We start from the raw sequence: 18671 nt of genomic DNA on the forward strand, positions 1-18671 counted from the left end.
TTAATAATTAAGTAAATTAATTAAATAATTAATATTATAATTAGTGCATAAATTAAGTATCTAATTTAACTTAATTAAATAGTTAGTAATATCAAATAATGTCTCAGTATTTAATATTTGTCATACCAAATAATTTTCAAAATTTAACACCCTCTACATTTACTAAATTCGAATTTACAGGATTTAATAAATCCCCCTAAAATTAAATCTCACTTGTTGCCAAACAGGCCCTAAGAGAAAGATGTGCAAATTTGAAAAAATTATTGTGGGGAGTCTGACAATCGGAGGTCTGCACATATTTTTTTCTGGTAATTTTATTTTTGTGTAGTCACCTGAATTTTTTAACTAACGTGTCACCCGACGACTCAGCCTGACTATTTTAGTTGATGCTCTATTAAAAAAAACCTCGCGACTGGTTTCCCAAAGTTTAAGGTTTTCACCGAATAAAATATTTCCACGGATCGTCACTAAAATTTTGGAGTAACCAATGAAGAAGATGGAGCCTGCTTTGGATGACATTCAATTCTATCATTATATGATATGCATATAGAACGCGGATGCTGAAACTGTCAGATAAGAAGAACTGAAAGTTTGCATGATTGTGCAAAGATTTGAAAGGTTGGATTAACGAAAGTCAATTTGGTGGGAGTATATGTTCAAACATATCGATATTATTTTGGGATTATTATGTATTCTTAAATTTTATTCTTATGAAGATTGTCTTAAATAGAATAAACAAGACTTATACATATTATATACAAGATTGTTGTAGAGACTATGTACAACAATCTTGTACACACTGTTTGCGTTTCGAATGACAAAATAGATAGCTTTGGCTGGTGGCCTCTATTGATAGCAGGTAGTGGCAGATGGTGGTGAGCCGACTACTATAATAGACAATATTGATAGCGAGGTCATTGGCAGTGATAAGCAGGAATCACAAGCGCACATTACAACTTCAAGATAAAAAAATTATTATTTTCTAAAGCAACTTTTTTTAGTGCAAAAATTTAGTTTAAATTTTTTTCATTAAAAAACTATATTAGATTTAAAAAAACAAATTGAAATACTAAAAAAAACAAATACTAACCAAATTGAAATACTAACAAAAAAAAAACAAAATAAAACACAACACAATACATTATAAATGTTGTTTGAACAAACAAACCCTAAAAATCCTAAAATTATTTTGGAATGGCTATCTACAAGTTTACTTTTTTTTTTAATTTTAAAATGTTCTATTTAACGCTAATAATTCCATAACATGCCATTTTATGTCCTACCCATATACCAAAATGCTTTTTCTAGACATTAAAAACTCAAATTAGAGCTTTTTTTTATTGTCGAATGGAATTATCAAAGTTAGATCCAAATTTTGCTCAAAATATTATATAAAAATAATTTATTAGCTGATCCATAAATAAAAAGTTATTGAGTCTTTGTGAAGAACACCATTCACAACATCTCAAAAATAAAAATTTACAAATCAGACAAAAATTTTGAAAATATAAATATATATTTAAATATTCTACCTCAAAATTGAGTCAGATAAATTTTATTTGAATTTATTTTGAGATAAATATCATAGATGAAAAATAAATCATATTCACATAGAAACCATTCCACTATATATATATATATATATCAAAAGCTTTAAAAATAATTCAACTGACCCTTTTTTTAAGATAGGAGAGTGCTTTCTGATAAGCACATCGAGAAAAATTATTCCGTGCGGAAGCCATCCGTCGTCCAGAGATCAACCAGAACGTGTCATGTCATTTTTTTGCTCGATACTGGTGCTTGATACCGCTGCATATCAGGTGACGTGGCACGTTCTGATTGATCTCCGGGCTGTCCAATGTTTGCTTAGACATTGTTGGGAGAATCAAATATAAAATCAGTAAGACTGAATTTTTTAGGATCATCAAGTAACAAAGACATTAAGGTTTCATAGATTTGGTTTGATTATAGTAGATGACAGCGTTCAGAAACAGTAAATCTCATTTCACCATATGCAGAACGAATTCAGAGAAGAAATTATCTCTTTCAATATTTCTACAGTTTAATCTTACCAGCCAGGTACCAGGAGTGCATTGCAAGGCTGCCAAAGGAAAGAATATTTGCAAGAGAGGAAAGGCCATGTATCATCCCAAACTTCTTGTTCATGGCTGCAAGCTTAGGGTTCACTTTTGCAGCCTCCACATTCTTTGACCATCCGACCTCCTCACCGATGCTCAGATCGCGTTCGACCTTGTGCCTTTTCTTCATCATCTGTGGTAAATTTAAGAAAAATAATGAATATTTGTCAGCATTGATTTCTAATGAAGCGTTAGGGTATGTTGAACGAATAGAAGATAAAAAGAAAAAAATATATTTTTTTTTGTGCACAATCCCAAAAGGATCGGGGTTTCAGTTAGGCATGGATGTTCGGGAAAGTGTACTTAGCAAACCAAATATGGAGAAATTATTCTGTAAGGAGACCAGACCCAGAACACCAAACGGAGATCAACCAGAATGCGCCACATCAGCGGTACCGAGCCGCAGTACCGAGCATAAGGTGATGTGGCGCATACTGATTGATCTTCAAACAGCATTAAGTGTCCGCACAAAATAATTTGTCTCAAACATGACAGTTATGAATAATCAAATATCAAGATCATGACATGCATAAGTTACAGCAAATGAGGACATTCCACTGTTGCATTCCTTCCAGAGTAATCACACACGAACTCTCAGTTTTCAAATGAAAACATTGTAGTTTGTAACTAATATAAAGCTCCGGCATTATCATCAATTATCTCAATAGTCAACACAAACTACCTGCTTGTTTATAAAAACGCGAAACATAAAATCCAACAACTAACGAATTTCAGAAGTGCCAGGTTGAACCAAATTTGGTGCACCCAAAGGTAAATCTTCTGTGAATCTCAGTAGCCGAAGTTTATGACATTAATTTGTTAAGATCCCAACAATTGAAGTTTTAGAAGTTAAGATCAGTCTATTCAGTTTTGGATTTGCATACAAAAGGTTGATATTAGGCAAGTCAACCCGAAACCAATCAAGGTATTAACATCTCTGTCCAACCCTAGTCTGACCTGGTTACCAAGCCAAAGAATTAAGGACATACCCTTGACGTGTCCTACGGTAGATTGTGTAAGTACGGGCTATGTGACCTAACATGCCACAAGAGTAACATCTAACACCAGGAAATTGATTTACTAGCATATGTGGGTCATAGTGTCTCTTCCTAGGTTTATGTGATACATACTGTGTTGAGGGGTTATAAAATTGTTTTAAGTTAGGTGGTGGTTTGTTATTTTCAAGTGTAGTTAGTTTTGCTTCTAACTAAAAAAAAAGTCTAATCATTATTTGAACATTTAGTACAGTAGAGATCACATGCTTCAGATTTTTAACAGAATGTTACAAGTTCTAAAAAGCATTTAAAACTATAATTGTCTGGATATAACTAATGCTCAAGACTTCAACCTCCTTTATCAAAATTTAAGCTTCTATCATCTTTTTAATCCTAAGGACTATAACAATCACCTGGCGTTCTTTAAAACATAATTTTATCCTCCACAGACTACAGAATTTCTCTAAAATTCATAGCAACAATCTTACTGAGCATGGTGGGAAAGTCGAAAAAGACATAACAAAACACAGGACTAAGGTCTACTTTTGAATAATTTATAACAACCATAAGCTTACAATATTTCAAAACACAAAGGATATTCTTCAATTTATATGAGAACAGAAATGGTGATGCTAAAATTTAAAACTTCCTTTTTTTTCAAGAGATATTAACCATCAAAATTCAGGTTATGTTCAGGAAAAAAAGAAGTGGTAAAAAGTACATTGCAGTGTTGCAGACCATGAAAATCAATCACACCATGTAATGTCATAGAAACTCGTGCTTTAGTTTTTTTTTTACAGAACTGTCTTATATTATTAAATGCCTCATATACTATTGAATCGTTTAAAACCAACCGAAATATAATCCTGAGTTTCAAATTCCAAACACAAACTTTTCGGTAATGCTATCCTCTCAATGATCCACCAAAAGGATCTCTTCAAGAAGATTCTCAAATCACACCATTAAAATTGAAACAAGTCATTAGGAGTCGACAAAAAAAAAAGAAAAAAAAAAGTCATTAGGAGTCCACAAGTGAAAATGAATCATCAAATGAATTCTTAATGATCAAGACAAAGAGAAGGATATCAGTCATATTATATCAGATAGGTCAATCAAGCAGGTCTTATCTATCTAGCCAGCATAGGCTTACGTTAATTTAAGATTGTTTTGAACAAGTTTTAATTGAAGTTCCAATTACAATTACTTGATTTTAGGAAAGAAAAGGCTATCCCTCGAATTGTGGAAAGATAAGGATTCATTTAATTTGAATGTGCAAGATTGAAAATAGTAATATAATAAAATACTAATTAACTAAATATAAGTAGAATGTTTCTATGTATCATAATCGAGGATATTCTCCATTGAATTTCCTACCTCTTATATTCACCCTATTTGTCTATATAAGAACTATTCTCAACCAATACTTGAACATGGTATAAGAGCAGGATTAATCTTAAACCTAGTTATTTTTGTCCCTCCCTATTGTTCACGTCATATTCGCTTGCATACTCTCGCTTGCTTACACACAACCCTCCCACTTGTTCTCTCATGCACTGCTTGTTGCGCTCGCATGTGTGCTGCATATGCAACTTGTGCATGAGCCTTCTTGTTACCACACCTCTCTCTCTCTCTCTCTCTCTCTCTCTCTTTCTCTCTCACACACACACACATGCCTCTCGGGCACAAATGTGCTTGCCCACGCTTATGACTTAACTCGTTACCACTAATTCTCTTATCAATGCATGCAACCACCCTTGTAGTCGTACTTCATTGCATTTTATATGCATAATTCTTCTTGCTTCCAGACTTCTCTTCCCAACATTCACTCATATCGATGATTTAAGTTCCACTAAGATTCTTTGTGCCTTCATTTTTATGGTAGCACAGCGTCTTCATCTCCTCTTCATGAGACAAAATCCTCATCCACCATCAATATCAACATCAAATTTAATAGAACTAATTATCTTTTTATGGTTTTTCATGTTCTTGTTGGCTCCCATAAGAGACATCAATATATTGATGTGTCTCCTCTAAATCATGATGACACTATCAAATATTCTAACTGGCAAGCATTTGAAAAGTGGGACGAACTTCTTCAATACAAGTCATTTACCTTATGATATGACCTTTTGACAAAAATAGAAGAAATTTGTTGTTGCCAATCTCTTTAGGCTTGACCCTTCCCTCCTTCATATTCAATCATTTATGATAGATCACTCTATCATTCCCAACATTGTCAATAATCTCCCTCGAGTTATTCGAATCACCGAGCTCTTTTCTTCTTCATAGCTAATTTTCAAACAATCTGATCTCACCATGAAGCATCATGGTGGTTATGGTGGTCGAGATGGTAGAACAAACAATAGTCATGGTCGTGGGAGAAAAGCATTTTATCCTAGCTTTCATAGTGGCTGCACTAGTCATTTCTTATAATAGCGTTCATCCAAGTTTGATTACCTCCATTATGTAGCATTATTATAACTTCTTTCTGGCGACTACAGACACTTCCACCCCAAACATTTTTTTATGGAGTGGTCACTTTATATCAAGAGGAATATGATTGCCTTGTTTGGCAATCTCACACATTTATGTTTGCTTCTCATATTTGTTTCTTTTATGGTTCTATTGTTGCTACTTCTCCTGGCACATTCTAAAATTTTAGGCTCTAGTGCATTTTCACATATGATAAAGAATCACCAATTATTTTCTCCCTTAACATGTCATCTTTCTCACTTGTCCTTGTTGATGGTTCCCCAAAGCCTATGTCAAATAAAGTTACTATATCTCTCACTAAGGGCTTATCTCTCCTATGTGTCACATGTTCCTAAATTTCCTATAAATTTACTTTCAATCCATTGTCTTACTTGCACTCACAACTATTATATAACCTTAAATCCCTTTGTGTGTTTCATGATTCGTTAAGGAGAATATAATTGATAGAGGTATTGAAGCTAATGGAATCTACTACCTAACCAACACGATCTGAGGTGCCTTCATGTCCACCATCACTCCATGCTAATACATTATTGTTTGGCTTATCCACCACCATAACATCTTTGAAAGTTTATTCCTACCTCCTCTTTCCTCACTAGATTTGAATGTAATGCTTGTAAGCATGGTAAGCATCATCAGAGATCTTTTCCATACGTCAAGTCCTAATGGTGACTCTTTAGAGCTAGTCCTGTCAAAAAATAGTGTCCAAGCCATGTCCTTACCCACCAAAATATTTGATAATCTTTGTTGGCGATCATTGTTTTGACGCATGGGTCTATTAACTCAAATGTTGATTTGACATTCGGCTATGATTCCCACATTTCATCTGGAAATCAAAGTTCTTTTTATGCTAATTGTATACTAATAATGCATTATAAGTGATGCCGATAATGGAAATTAAGAATCTCAATCATTATCATTTTGTGCTGATAATAGAATCATTCACCAGACCTCATGTCCCCATAATTCTCAATTTCGGTTGTTGAATCCAAGCATCACAATTTACTATACCATGAATAAAACTTTGCACAGTAATAATTCTTTGCAAACGATATTGATTATGGATATTAAGAATCTCAATTTCTATCATTTTGTGCTGACAATAGAATCATTCATCAAACCTCATTTCCCCGTAAGTCTCAATAAAATGAGGTTAATGAATCCAAGCATCACAATTTACTAAATGTTGCACAGATATTGTTGACGCTCCATATGAATGTTTCACGCTAATTCTGAAGTTACGAAGTGTTGAATGTCCGCTATCTTATTAACAAGCTCTCTTCAACTATTATTGATAATGTGACCCCCTCAATCTCTTATATTATGGGCAGTCCTTTCCTCATACACACAGTTTTTTACCTATATTTTGCTTGTGCTTATGACAAACTCCGTTCTCAAGTCAGTTGATACATCTTTCTATGATATTCTCACTCTTAGAAAGCCTATTGTTGTTGTAGCCCCACTACTTGCCACATTTATACCTCTGCAAATGTCATATTTCACAAATACACTCTCCTCCACTAATCCCATTTCCGCCTCTTCCACTCTAACGGCCCCTCTTCCCCCTACAACCAAAATGCCTTCTTATTTCCTAGTTAAAACAAGTTCGCCTCGTCTACCATCTACAACACCTCAAATAACATTGTTAGATAGCTCAACATTCCCAGCCTAAAAAATCTTCTGGTCTCTATATGACCATATGATGAGGACATCGACAGATGTTATCGATAAGTTTATCGGTGCAGGAATCGTAGATCGACGGCTACGATTCGTAGTTTTTATTTTTTATGCATTTATGTATTATTTATTTTCTAGTTCCAATTGTACCCTTTTTTTACTTGAGTTTATTTGAGTTGTAGCCCAAGGGGCATTTGAGTCTTTTATTTTATTTTATTTTAGGCCTACATATTGAGGCCTCATCTATTGTAATGGGATGATGATTTGATAATGAAAATTTCATGTGTTTTCTTCTTCTTCATGTGTGAGCACTAGAGAGAAGGGAGAGAGAGCTCAAGGTGAGAGCAAGCGCAATACCCACCAGTCGTTTGAAGGGTCTGCGGCTCGTGGCTTAATTTATTTTACTTTGCTTTCTTCTCTTCCCCCCCACCCCACCCGTCGGCTCCTCCTAGCCCTTCCACCGCCGGCCATTTCCCCGCCCAAATCACCCCACAACTCCACCACCCCAAACCCACCTGCCAGCCTAGCCCCATCCTCCCATCCAACCGAACCCCTAAGCCCCTCCCATCGCCTTGTCGCCGGCCACCTTGGCCCTCCCACCATTAATGATGATTTTCCATCATCATTACCACTTATCAAAACTCACCCCCAAGTGATTTAGGAAGATAACTCTTCAATTTGAAATTCAAATTTGAATTTCAAATAACTTCCTAAATTGACATAGCTATATTTGGAAAGTTTTAAATCCAAATTCAATTTAATTTCAAATTGGATTGGATTTAATTACTCCACTCCTTAATTAGTAAACCCCATTTGGAAACTTTTAAAAGCTCTCCAAATCCTCTCCCTCCCCTCATCATGTCGTCGGCCCATTAATGGGCTTCACCCATTGATTGCCTATTTGGATCCTAAGCCTTGGTTGAATTTGAATTCGAATTTTCAAATCCAACTCCCTCCAAATCCACTTAAATCTGAATTAATTTCAGATTTATTAAAACTTTCCCTCCCAACCCCAACCTAACCTAGATCCTAACTTACCTAGCCGCCCCTACCCTCTCCCTCCTCGGCCGCCCCCTTTGCCACTTAGAAACCCTAAGCCTCTCATGTATTTTGAAACCACAAGACGAAGGCAAGCTTCTTCCTCCCTCTTTCCTTTGGTTTATGGCCGACCCGGAGGTCGATCCCGGTCTTGCCTACAACACCCAAGGAGAGATTGACATCCTTCGTTCTCCTTTCTACGAACCAGAGTGGGAGTACGACGACTCGGTGAAAAGCTACGTCAACCGCATCATTTACTGTCTCGCCAAGACGATCGAGATTCAACAACCCAGACTTGGCTTCTCATCGGACGATCCACTCTTCCTCCACCGCCGGTTACCATTCCATCAACGAAGGTCTTCGGCGCCATCCTCCTAGTGGTAATCTCCTTCCTCGTATGGTTCGTCTTTCTCCGCTAAAGCCTAAGAGTGATTGAGTGAGAAGGTACTCAAGGTGAACCTCTCGTTATTAAGTGATGGATTATGTTATGTGCATGTAACATTTACTATTGTCTTTGGATTTTGATTGGATTGTTTGGTTAATCTCAAGAGCGTTGCTTTGCCTAAGCAAGTTGAATATTTTGAATTCCTAACTCTTTATTTGCCAACAATAATTTTATATTAGCAAGTTTTAATCAATTGTTCCTTTTAATTTCTCAGGTAACTCCTAGTTGATTCACATCACCATAGCTCTTCTAAAAGGTAAAGACATTACTCTATTCATCTTATTCAATCTTATATGATCTTTGACCCTATTTCCTCTAGCTTCTAGGTTATATCGTGTCTTTGTCATATGTTACTATTCCTAAGATATATCACGAAGCGCTGTAGAATATTTGATGGAAACAAACCATGGATTTCAAAATGTCTGTCTTGCTCAATCAATGAACATAAGATTTGGTGACACCTCATGTTATTAAACTGGACTTATATAGATAGGTCTACACCATCAATTTTCATATGGACAACTCCAATGATAAGTACAAGGCATATCTTGTCGTTAAAGGTTTTACTAAAATAAATGGGAATAACTATCTTGACACATTCTCTCATATTGCTCTGCTCAACTCTACTTGGATTCTTTTGTTTGTCACCATCAATCAAAGTTGGCCTTAACTTCAAATGGATGTCAGTAATAGTTTTCATCTCATTAAAGCTGTAGTTATGTATGTGGAGCAACCGCCTAAGCATGCTGCTCAAGTGAAAACCAAAATATGCAAATTCAATAAGGCTATAAATGGAACAGCCTTCAAGCTTCGTCGACAAATTTGAAAAAGTTCTTGCCAAGGTTGGCCATCGTAGAAATTCAGTATATCACTCAATCTTTGTCTGACATAAGTGATCTTATTCTATTATTATGGAAATCTATGTTGATGATATTTTTTTTATTATTGGAGGTGATTTAAATAAGAGTTATTAAATTATTTTCTATAAAAGTTTTTTTCTGATAAAAGATTTGGGGTCAACCCAAATACTTCTTGGGCATTGAATTTTCCTACAACAAAGGAGTTTCGTTATCTCAAAGGAAGTATGCAACTAACCTTCTTGAATAAATAAAGATATTATGCTACAAGCTTGTTAATAATCCAATTGAAAAAAAATTATTATAAAAAATGATGAAATACAGAAAGACATTGCTTTTTATTAATGATTGATTTGTAAATTGATTTATCTCACCATCACTAGAGTAGATAAATCCTTTGTTAATGGATCTATAAGTCAAAACATGCCAACTCCTAAAAAGGAACATTGAAAAAGAGTTCTATGTATCTTTACCACATTAAGATGTCACCAGGATGATGAACTCCAATAAACAAAGAAAGAACATCTTAATGTGGAATCTTTCTTTACCGATGGCTATGCTAGGTCCATTGATGAATAGGATATTTACATTTGTTTGATGTACAATTATATGAGACAATCACATGGAAGAGAACGAAATAAATAATGGTGACGAGATCAAGTGTTAAGAATGAATACGGCGTCCTACTCTATGTGAGATAATATGGGTTAAGACCCTCTTAAGGAAAATTGGTTTTTCCAATTTCCCAGCCAATGATTTTAAATTATGACAATCATTTTGCTATCTACATTGCTAGTAATCTTATGTTTCATTAGAAAAAAAAAAAGCACTAACGTTGATTACCATTTTCTTCAAAAAACAATACTATCAAAGAAGATTGTCATTCCTCCTGTTCCAAGATCAGAACCAGCAAATATTTTCAACAAGGCTCTTGGCCAACTTCAATTTCCAAGCTATTAACAAGTTTGAGCTCATTGATATATATATATATATAGACGTAGATATAGATATATAAATTTTATCTTTATAAAGCACAATTGATCTTTGTTATTTTTATCCTCATAATTAAGAAGATATTCGCTATTTTATTTCATACCTTTTGTATTCACTCTAATTGTCTATATATTGGCACACTCAACAAATAAAGCATCACAAAGCTTTCCCTACTTGGAAAGTTTTTAAATCAATTACTGCTGTAATTATGCCATTTAAATGCCTAAGCTCCACAACAACAACAAGTCTTTATCTCATTATGTGAGGTCAGTTAAATGAATCCTTTCTCTCTATTTGCTTGCTTTCTTTGAAACCTTTGGCAAGGTTTACCTTCTTTCAATGATATTTGGAATGATTAATGAAAAGGATTTTCCATCTCTTATTTTTCTTAATTATCATGCGAGTTGAGTTAATATGTCTCATATTTCCGCTTCTCACATTCCACAAGATGATGTTGTAATTACTTAATTTCTCTTGGCAGGCCTTCCATGGTGATTTTTGAACTGGATGTTGGTGATCCCTCTTAGGCAGCATCCTAACCTAGGGCTCTCATGCCACTTGACACTGAAATTTAGTGAAAGAGAGCTAAGAGGTAGGCGCTTACATGACAATCAATCTCAAGTTTCTTGTGAAACTAATTGACAAAGCAAGCTTGTGAAAAAAATGGGAATAAAATATTAAAGGAACAGTTGACAATGATTACCAACTTCATGAGCCTTTCCTTCCCAATGAATTTCCGTTTTTGACAGGGCGTTAGTGCTGAAACCTGCTAGCCTGAACTTCCTCCAGCAGTTGCTGCCAATACAGTTCCCATGAAAGGCAATTATTCGTTGGCTCTCGGCCTTATGACTTAGATGCCTCAAATTCTCATCTAAATTTAATAAAGTAAGACCATTTCTAATATTTTCTAATCAAGTCTTTTTAGGTCTACCTCTACCTTTCTTAAAATAAATCAAATCTAATGCATCTACTTTCCTAACCGGGTCATCGGAAGGCCGCCATTTTATGTGACCAAACCATCTAAGGCGACTCTCTCTAATCTTATCTTCTACCAGAGTAACTCCAATGCATATTTGCTCTTAAAGACAGGATACAAAATGAGCATATACATAAAAAGGAATTAGAATCCACAATGAAAGAAATTAGAATCCTGTCTTCAATCTTCTTTCTTTTTTCTCTCTTTATCTTCCTTTCCAAGCGGTGACCCATCTAAGACATCACAGTCACCAACTCTAGCCAGAGGCTGCCGCCTGTTGTAGGTGTTCTTAGTGTCTGTAAATCCCTCCATCTGAAGTGGCCAAACAGTCGCCCTGCAACCAACTGCTACAGTATGACATATAGAATTTCGCAAAACACTGCTTGGAGTTTACTCATTTCAGCAAGTAAGGAATATGGCCCATAAGCATCACTATTTTTTGCTAAAAGACAACAGGAATACGGCCTGTGTTTCTCTGTACAATATTCTAACCATCTGCATGACCACATACAGAATGACATTCAGAGGACAATCCTCCATGCAATGAAGTTTCACATGATCAAGATGTTCTCATACCTACACCCACTAACCAAGCAGAAAACAACCTAATTCCAATCATCGGCCACAAGCTAAATGGCCACAACTATACCCAATGGTCACAAGTTGTGAAGATGTTTATTTGTGGGAGATGCAAAGTTGACTACCTTACCGGATCAATCCCAACTCCAAGAAAAAAAGATCCAGCGTACAAAATCTAGAAATTAGAGGATAATAAGAAAATATCAATGCTTATCAGCTCCATGACCATCGAGATAGGAGAATATTGCTTACACAAATCCGCTGCTAATGTGATTTAGAAAGCTATCAAAAAACATACTCAAGTCATGTGAACATATCAGAACTCTTCTCGATTGAAAAAACCCTCCAAAACTACAACCAAGTTAACATATTTGTTACTCAATATTTCGTTCTCTCAAACGTCAATGGCAATAACTTGATACATTTGAGAACCATGATTGGAAGCACTCTCATGATGAAGCATTGTATAAATCAATCATTAAGAAAAAAAATGTGCTTAAGCCCTCATGGGACTAAATAATGAACTTGATGAGGTTCAAGAATAAAATTGGCCCCCTTTTAGCATTCACAAAAACAGGCCAATATAATTAGAATAAAAAAAGGAAGATCTAACTTTTCCAACTCACAGCATGGAGAAACTATCAAAGTAACCAAACTTCTGGAAAAGTGGCACTAGAATTCACCAAACAAGAAAAAAAAAAACATGCAAACAAATTAGAATCAAAATGCATTTGTCATCTAAAATTCTTTATGCAACACTCAACAAATATATCTTACATAATAAAAACAACTCTTCTGCGGGTAAAATGGAAGGTGAGATTTGCGGAGTATTACCTCAACTGTCATGGGAGTGAACACCAGAAGGTTAGAAAGATTGAAGCCAAGAGAAGAGAGGAGAAATCCAAGTTGGTATCGCTCCAGGGATGATGACAATTTCCATGGATGGAGGTATGCAAATGCTGCCAGTGAAGAAGCAGCGCACACTGAAACAAGTGTAAAGTATGCTGGGAACATCTTGCTCTGAAGGTTTCCAAACTGGTGCCTCGGTAGATTCCTTAATTTATTCACCCCAAAAAAATTATGAACAAACTAAGACATTAAACAAAAAATTAAGCTCGCAACGAAAAAAGAAAGGTTAAAGGGTATTGCATGCAAAACATAAATTATTGCAATCAGGGAAGGAAAAAACATCATTGTAGTGTCTCCCACCCCCACCCCTAGTCCAACAAAAAACCAAAAAAATCCATTGAAAACAAACTCAAACTATGAGGATTTAGGATTCGATGGCAAATTTACTCAAGATTTTAACCAATTCCCACGAAAGAGTATAGGAGATCTAAAATCGGTCTTACAGTAAATCACATATTTAACCAAATATGCTGAATCATAAAAGCCAAATTGAATAAAATAATGATATGCATATTTTATGCTGACTAGTGAAACACTTCACTATACAAATTTCATTTCATAGCTTGCTCCTATGCGTGCTCCCAACCTGACTGCAATACTCATCTTCTCCACATGCTATAGGCAATCCCAAACCTTACATATTCAAAAATACTTTAAACATTTTATACGTTCTATGAAATTTCTCGAAGTATAATATAATTTTGCATACATTATATCAAAAATGCACTCATTTGTGAAAAGAGCGACCAAAGTGACTATCATCCCAAAGTTGGGCCCTCTCATCATTATATCTAGGGGTGTCAATTCGGGTCAATGGGTCGGGTTCGGGTCGAACCCGGAACTGACCCGGCACTGTTCGGGTCAACCCGAATCCGACCAATTTTTAAAAATGGGTCAGGTTTCTAGACCCGAACCCGACCCGATTCGGGTCCGGGTCAACCCGACACGACACGAATGACCCGGGATTGACCCAAAATTGCTAATTTTCGGGTCAATAATCGGGTCAATCTCGGGTTTTCGGGTCAATCTCGGGTTTTCGGGTCAAAAATAATTTTTCGTGTCACTTTCGGGTCAATTTAGGGTTGGCGGGTCAACCCGAACCCGACTCGATTTTTAAAACAGGTTGATTTCATGAACCCGAACCCGACCCGTTTCGGGTTTGGGTTGACCCGAACCCAGATTTTTCCGGGTCGGGTTCGGGTCAGGTTTCGTGTCGTGTCAAAAATTGACACCCCTAATTATATCTTAGGATATCACATGCAACAACTACTTTTATAACAACTCATTAACTTTTCAAAAGTTTTTGGTACCCCTCTGCCTAGAAATAGGATTAATTTTGGCTTATTCTAATGCGCTGACAACAAAGGAAAAAGCATTTTATTATCATATTTAAAGAGAACTTTATGTATTATTTAGGTTCTTCTTTGAACATTTGAAATCCAAGTCTTCTCTTCTCAATCCTTTGTTGGTTTTATCTTTTTCCAACAATCTTTCATCAAAGGTTCAGTATTGTATCTTGCATCCATTATTATGTTCAATATTAACCAAAACTAGAGGTATTGGAATGGTGCCCTTGCAAAGAACCAACATGTGGGATATCCCAGCCTTTAAGAATAAGAGGGAAAGAAAGTACTTGTAGGGAATGTAGAATAGTTAGGGTAGTACAAAAGCTTCTCCATCTATGGTGGAATATGAGGCGTAATGGATTTTCCAATAGAATGATACTTGGGACGTAGACAAACACATTTGCTACCAAATCATGTTAATATTAATTTGCATTCTCTCTTTCATATTTACTTGTATTTACATTGGTTGTGCTTACAATAATGCTTATGTGGTGATTACCATGTGTTGAATGATTGTGTACTACTGTTTTTGAGTAAACAATTATAACCATGCTTAAAGTTTCTTTGCTGACACATCTAGCATAATATAAATCAATCATCATCATATAGCTTGTGCGTTCATTATAGATTGATTGGATAGTTTTATCCATTGTGCTAGATTGTTTGGACTAAATTGGAGGAGTTTGCAAAAACTCTTTGAGTGTATTGTGGCACGGCAAATAAGTGGTATCAAAGCAAGCTCTCATAATTAAAGGCAACCAATTGCAACAATTATCAAAGCAAGGGGCACTCCATATTAGCCTTAACATCCAAAAATAGATTGTTAACGCACAAATCATGTTTGTTTATTCCTTGTTGGAAGTGCACCAATTAAAAAGATGCCAAATGTTTTAAAACATATTGTTAAAGCCTAGCCGTCCCTTAACATTTTGATCCCACGACTAGGATGGGAATCCATGGGAGGCCCACATGGATCATGCCGATCTCCTTCCATATTTAGTTGATTGATTTAGGAAGGATTATATTAGAGAAAGTATGCATGATTTTGTAATTCTTTGTATCTTTATTAAGATATCTTGGATAGATCTATAAATAGGGATAGTTTTGTGGAATAAAATTAAGTCATTTCCCTCTTAAATTCTCTGAATTTAACATGGTATCAGAGCCTTCATTGCCATTGCGAGAATTTTGAGTTTTTGTACTAGCGTGCCTTCATTGTCGGCCTTCCCTTGTTATTATCCTATCTATAACCAACACATCCTTCATTGCTTCCCTGCATGATATAGCCTTCATCGTTATCATTTGTCGTCGCAATGTTTGAAGCAAATTCATCCCAAAGCTTTAACCAAATGGAGGACTCTATGATGCACCAAGGAAGAGGAGATCTCCAAAATATGCATTCTTCCTATCGCTTAAATGGGAAGAATTACTTGAAGTGATCTCAATTTGTGAATACCTACTTGAAAGGTAAAGGAAAGTTGCACCTCCTTGGGATAGGATCAAAAAAAGGAGATCATAATATTTAGGCATGGGATGAAGCAGACTCCATGATTATGTCATAGTTGTGGAATTTCATATTTCCAGAAATTAGTGATACTTTATGTTCCTATCTATTGTAAAGGACATAGATAGAACCTTTAAAAAAAAAAATCTATTATAAAGGACATATAGGATGCAGCCAGACAAACCTTCTCAAAGGCTCGGGATGCTATCTAGATATTTGAAATTAAGGTCAAGGTGGGAAGCACAAAACTATCCATATTTATAGATGTATAGAAAATATCTTAATAAAGAAACAAATAATTATAAAATCATGCATAATTTCTCTAATATAATCCTTCCTAAATCAACCAACTGAATATGGAAGGAGATTGGCATGATTTAGGTAAGCCTCACATGGATTCCCATCCTAACTGTGGGATCAAAATGCCAAGGGACGGCTGGGATTTTACAAGTGAACATCCCATTGATTCTCATCCTAGCCGTGGGATCAAAATGCCAATGGAGGGCTATGATTTAACACTCTCCCTCAAGCTGGGGAATACAGATCTGTCATTCAACTTGGTAATCAATCCCAGAAAGATAGAATTATCGAGTCCCTTGGTAAGAATATTTGCAAGACGATCTTTTGATGAGACATGATCGATACATATAAGACTGTTGTCTAATTTAACACATTTTTTTTTTTTTAGTTTTGAAAACTAGAAAGTCTAGAATGAGTGTTTTTTTTATTTTTTATTTTTGCAATCCACACGAATAAATTCAATTTATACAATTAAATTCAAAGTATGTTGCATGTTTTTATTATGCAGTCATGTTGAAAGAACACTAATAAATGATCTAAAAAACCAGCAAAGACGCTATCTTAACTGATAGAGTCATTGGAAAAAACCAGTAAAGATGCTATCTTCAGTTCTTCACTAATAGAGTCATTGGAATGTAAAAGGAGGAGACCAAAAAACAATTATCTCAAGAAAGGGTGACACAAAACCCCATGAAAACAAATAATATCAACATATTTCCAAGGAGGAAAGAAGGATGTGAAAGAAAGAATGGAAACAAGAAAATCACTTAATGGTCTTGTAACAAAAGAAAAAGAAAGACAAGCTTATGAATCTGATGAACATAAAGTAAATGATCCCTCATTTGTTATCTAATGTTTGAATTATAAAACACTTCACTAAGATCACCAAGACCTACACATGATTCTAATGGTAGTAGACCCAAACATATTTGAGTGCCAAAAAACAAAGGCTTGATATAATAGGTGTAGGTACTCCTTTTTGTTCTTTTGGAGAGCCAATGAAGACATGACGATGTGGTTATAAGAATTGCTTTCGATTTCTTAAATGAATCGCCTTCAATTGGTTGGATGAAAACATTTACGAAATTAAAAAAACCCTTAAATCCCCACATCCTCAACACTCATCCAAACAATGCTCAAGGAGTAGCTCAGATTCAATAGCTGACCATCGAAACAGCTTTCAGAAATTAACACCCATAGGATTTACTAAATCCTAATGACATCCTTCGGCCTTTTAAACCAGCAAAAAAAAAAAAGAGCAATAGAAGTGTGCAGCTAAAGAAAACGTATTAGCTAGACCACGGTTGTTCTTACTACGAAGATAAAACAGAATAACATTTCTAGGGTTTTTAAGTAGAATAAAGTTACTTAAACATGATGATGCCACCGATGAAGGTGACCCAGAGGGCGGCACCGAAAGAGGTCGCGAAGCAGAGAAGATGGGCAAGCTTTGCAAGGGAAACTGCTACCGCAGGGGAGTCCGCCGTCGACCCGAAGAACTCCGGAGCGAAGACCACCCCGGCCGCCAAGAATGCAACCGCCGTGAGGAACCTCGTCGACCACGCCATTGGAGACTGGCAGATTTTTCCAAACGACTCTGTTTATTAGGTGGAAGTGGACAAGGCGAGAATGGCCCGAATAATCAATGCACTTTAAACGCTGCTATTGGGTAGTACCTAAATTTAACCCATACTAATTATTAGTCTGTGAGGGGCTGTTGAGTTAGCTGTATTTAAATATAGAGTAAAATAAATAAATTAGTTTTAAAATTTTTAAATATTGGGTGATTTTAATCATTTTATTTTAAATGTAATATAGTTTGAGAGTGTATTTTAAAATTATCCTTTATTTTTTTGAGAGGTTCTTTGACCCCAAACAAACATGTCAACATTGATTCTTCCAATTCCATATACTATATATGATGTATATTTGTCACATCAAGCCAAGATTTTCCTCTTAAGGAATGGCCTCATTTATAATGGACTGTAAACACTAATGGATTCATTCAGACTGGGCCAGGCCCAATGGTTTTTCTCCCTTTTCAGGGGTTTCCACATAAAAATTTTAGTGTCTCTTATGAACGTTATACCCTCTCTTTCATCTGCTTGTGTGTTGGATCTTCGTACAACACTAACACGTTTAACTTTATCACTCTCTACCGCCGCAAATATTCAAAGATGCAACAAGGATCATCTAAACTCCAATTTCAATAAACTTGCAGTCGAACTGAACGTCTTGAAAATACAAACCCAACGAGACCAAATTTGACTCAATCCAACCCAAATGAATCCAATTCAAAGACCCGATGCGCATTTAAAAGGTTCAAACCACAAGTTGGATTACCAAATGGTTTCCAAATGTGACATGCTTATAGTCGAATTGAGCGCACTATGAGATGAATCCAATGAACCCAAGTTCGTC

At 35.6% G+C, this 18671-nt stretch overlaps 1 protein-coding gene across 1 annotated transcript; it reads right to left on the minus strand.

Moving 5' to 3' along the window:
* Positions 1–1924: 1924 nt before the first annotated feature.
* LOC110093726 (transmembrane protein 205) lies at positions 1925–17883 on the minus strand. Its single transcript, XM_020818703.2, has 3 exons — positions 17619–17883; positions 13026–13245; positions 1925–2271 (listed from the first exon to the last, which is right to left on the minus strand). The coding sequence occupies exons 1-3, from the start codon at positions 17816–17818 to the stop codon at positions 2056–2058; spliced, it is 636 nt and encodes a 211-aa protein (XP_020674362.1). The 5' UTR covers positions 17819–17883; the 3' UTR covers positions 1925–2055.
* Between the last annotated feature and the right edge of the window lie 788 nt (positions 17884–18671).

This window comes from Dendrobium catenatum, unplaced genomic scaffold (assembly GCF_001605985.2).
Source record: "Dendrobium catenatum unplaced genomic scaffold, ASM160598v2 fragScaff_scaffold_104, whole genome shotgun sequence".
NCBI classification, from domain to species: Eukaryota; Viridiplantae; Streptophyta; class Magnoliopsida; order Asparagales; family Orchidaceae; genus Dendrobium; species Dendrobium catenatum.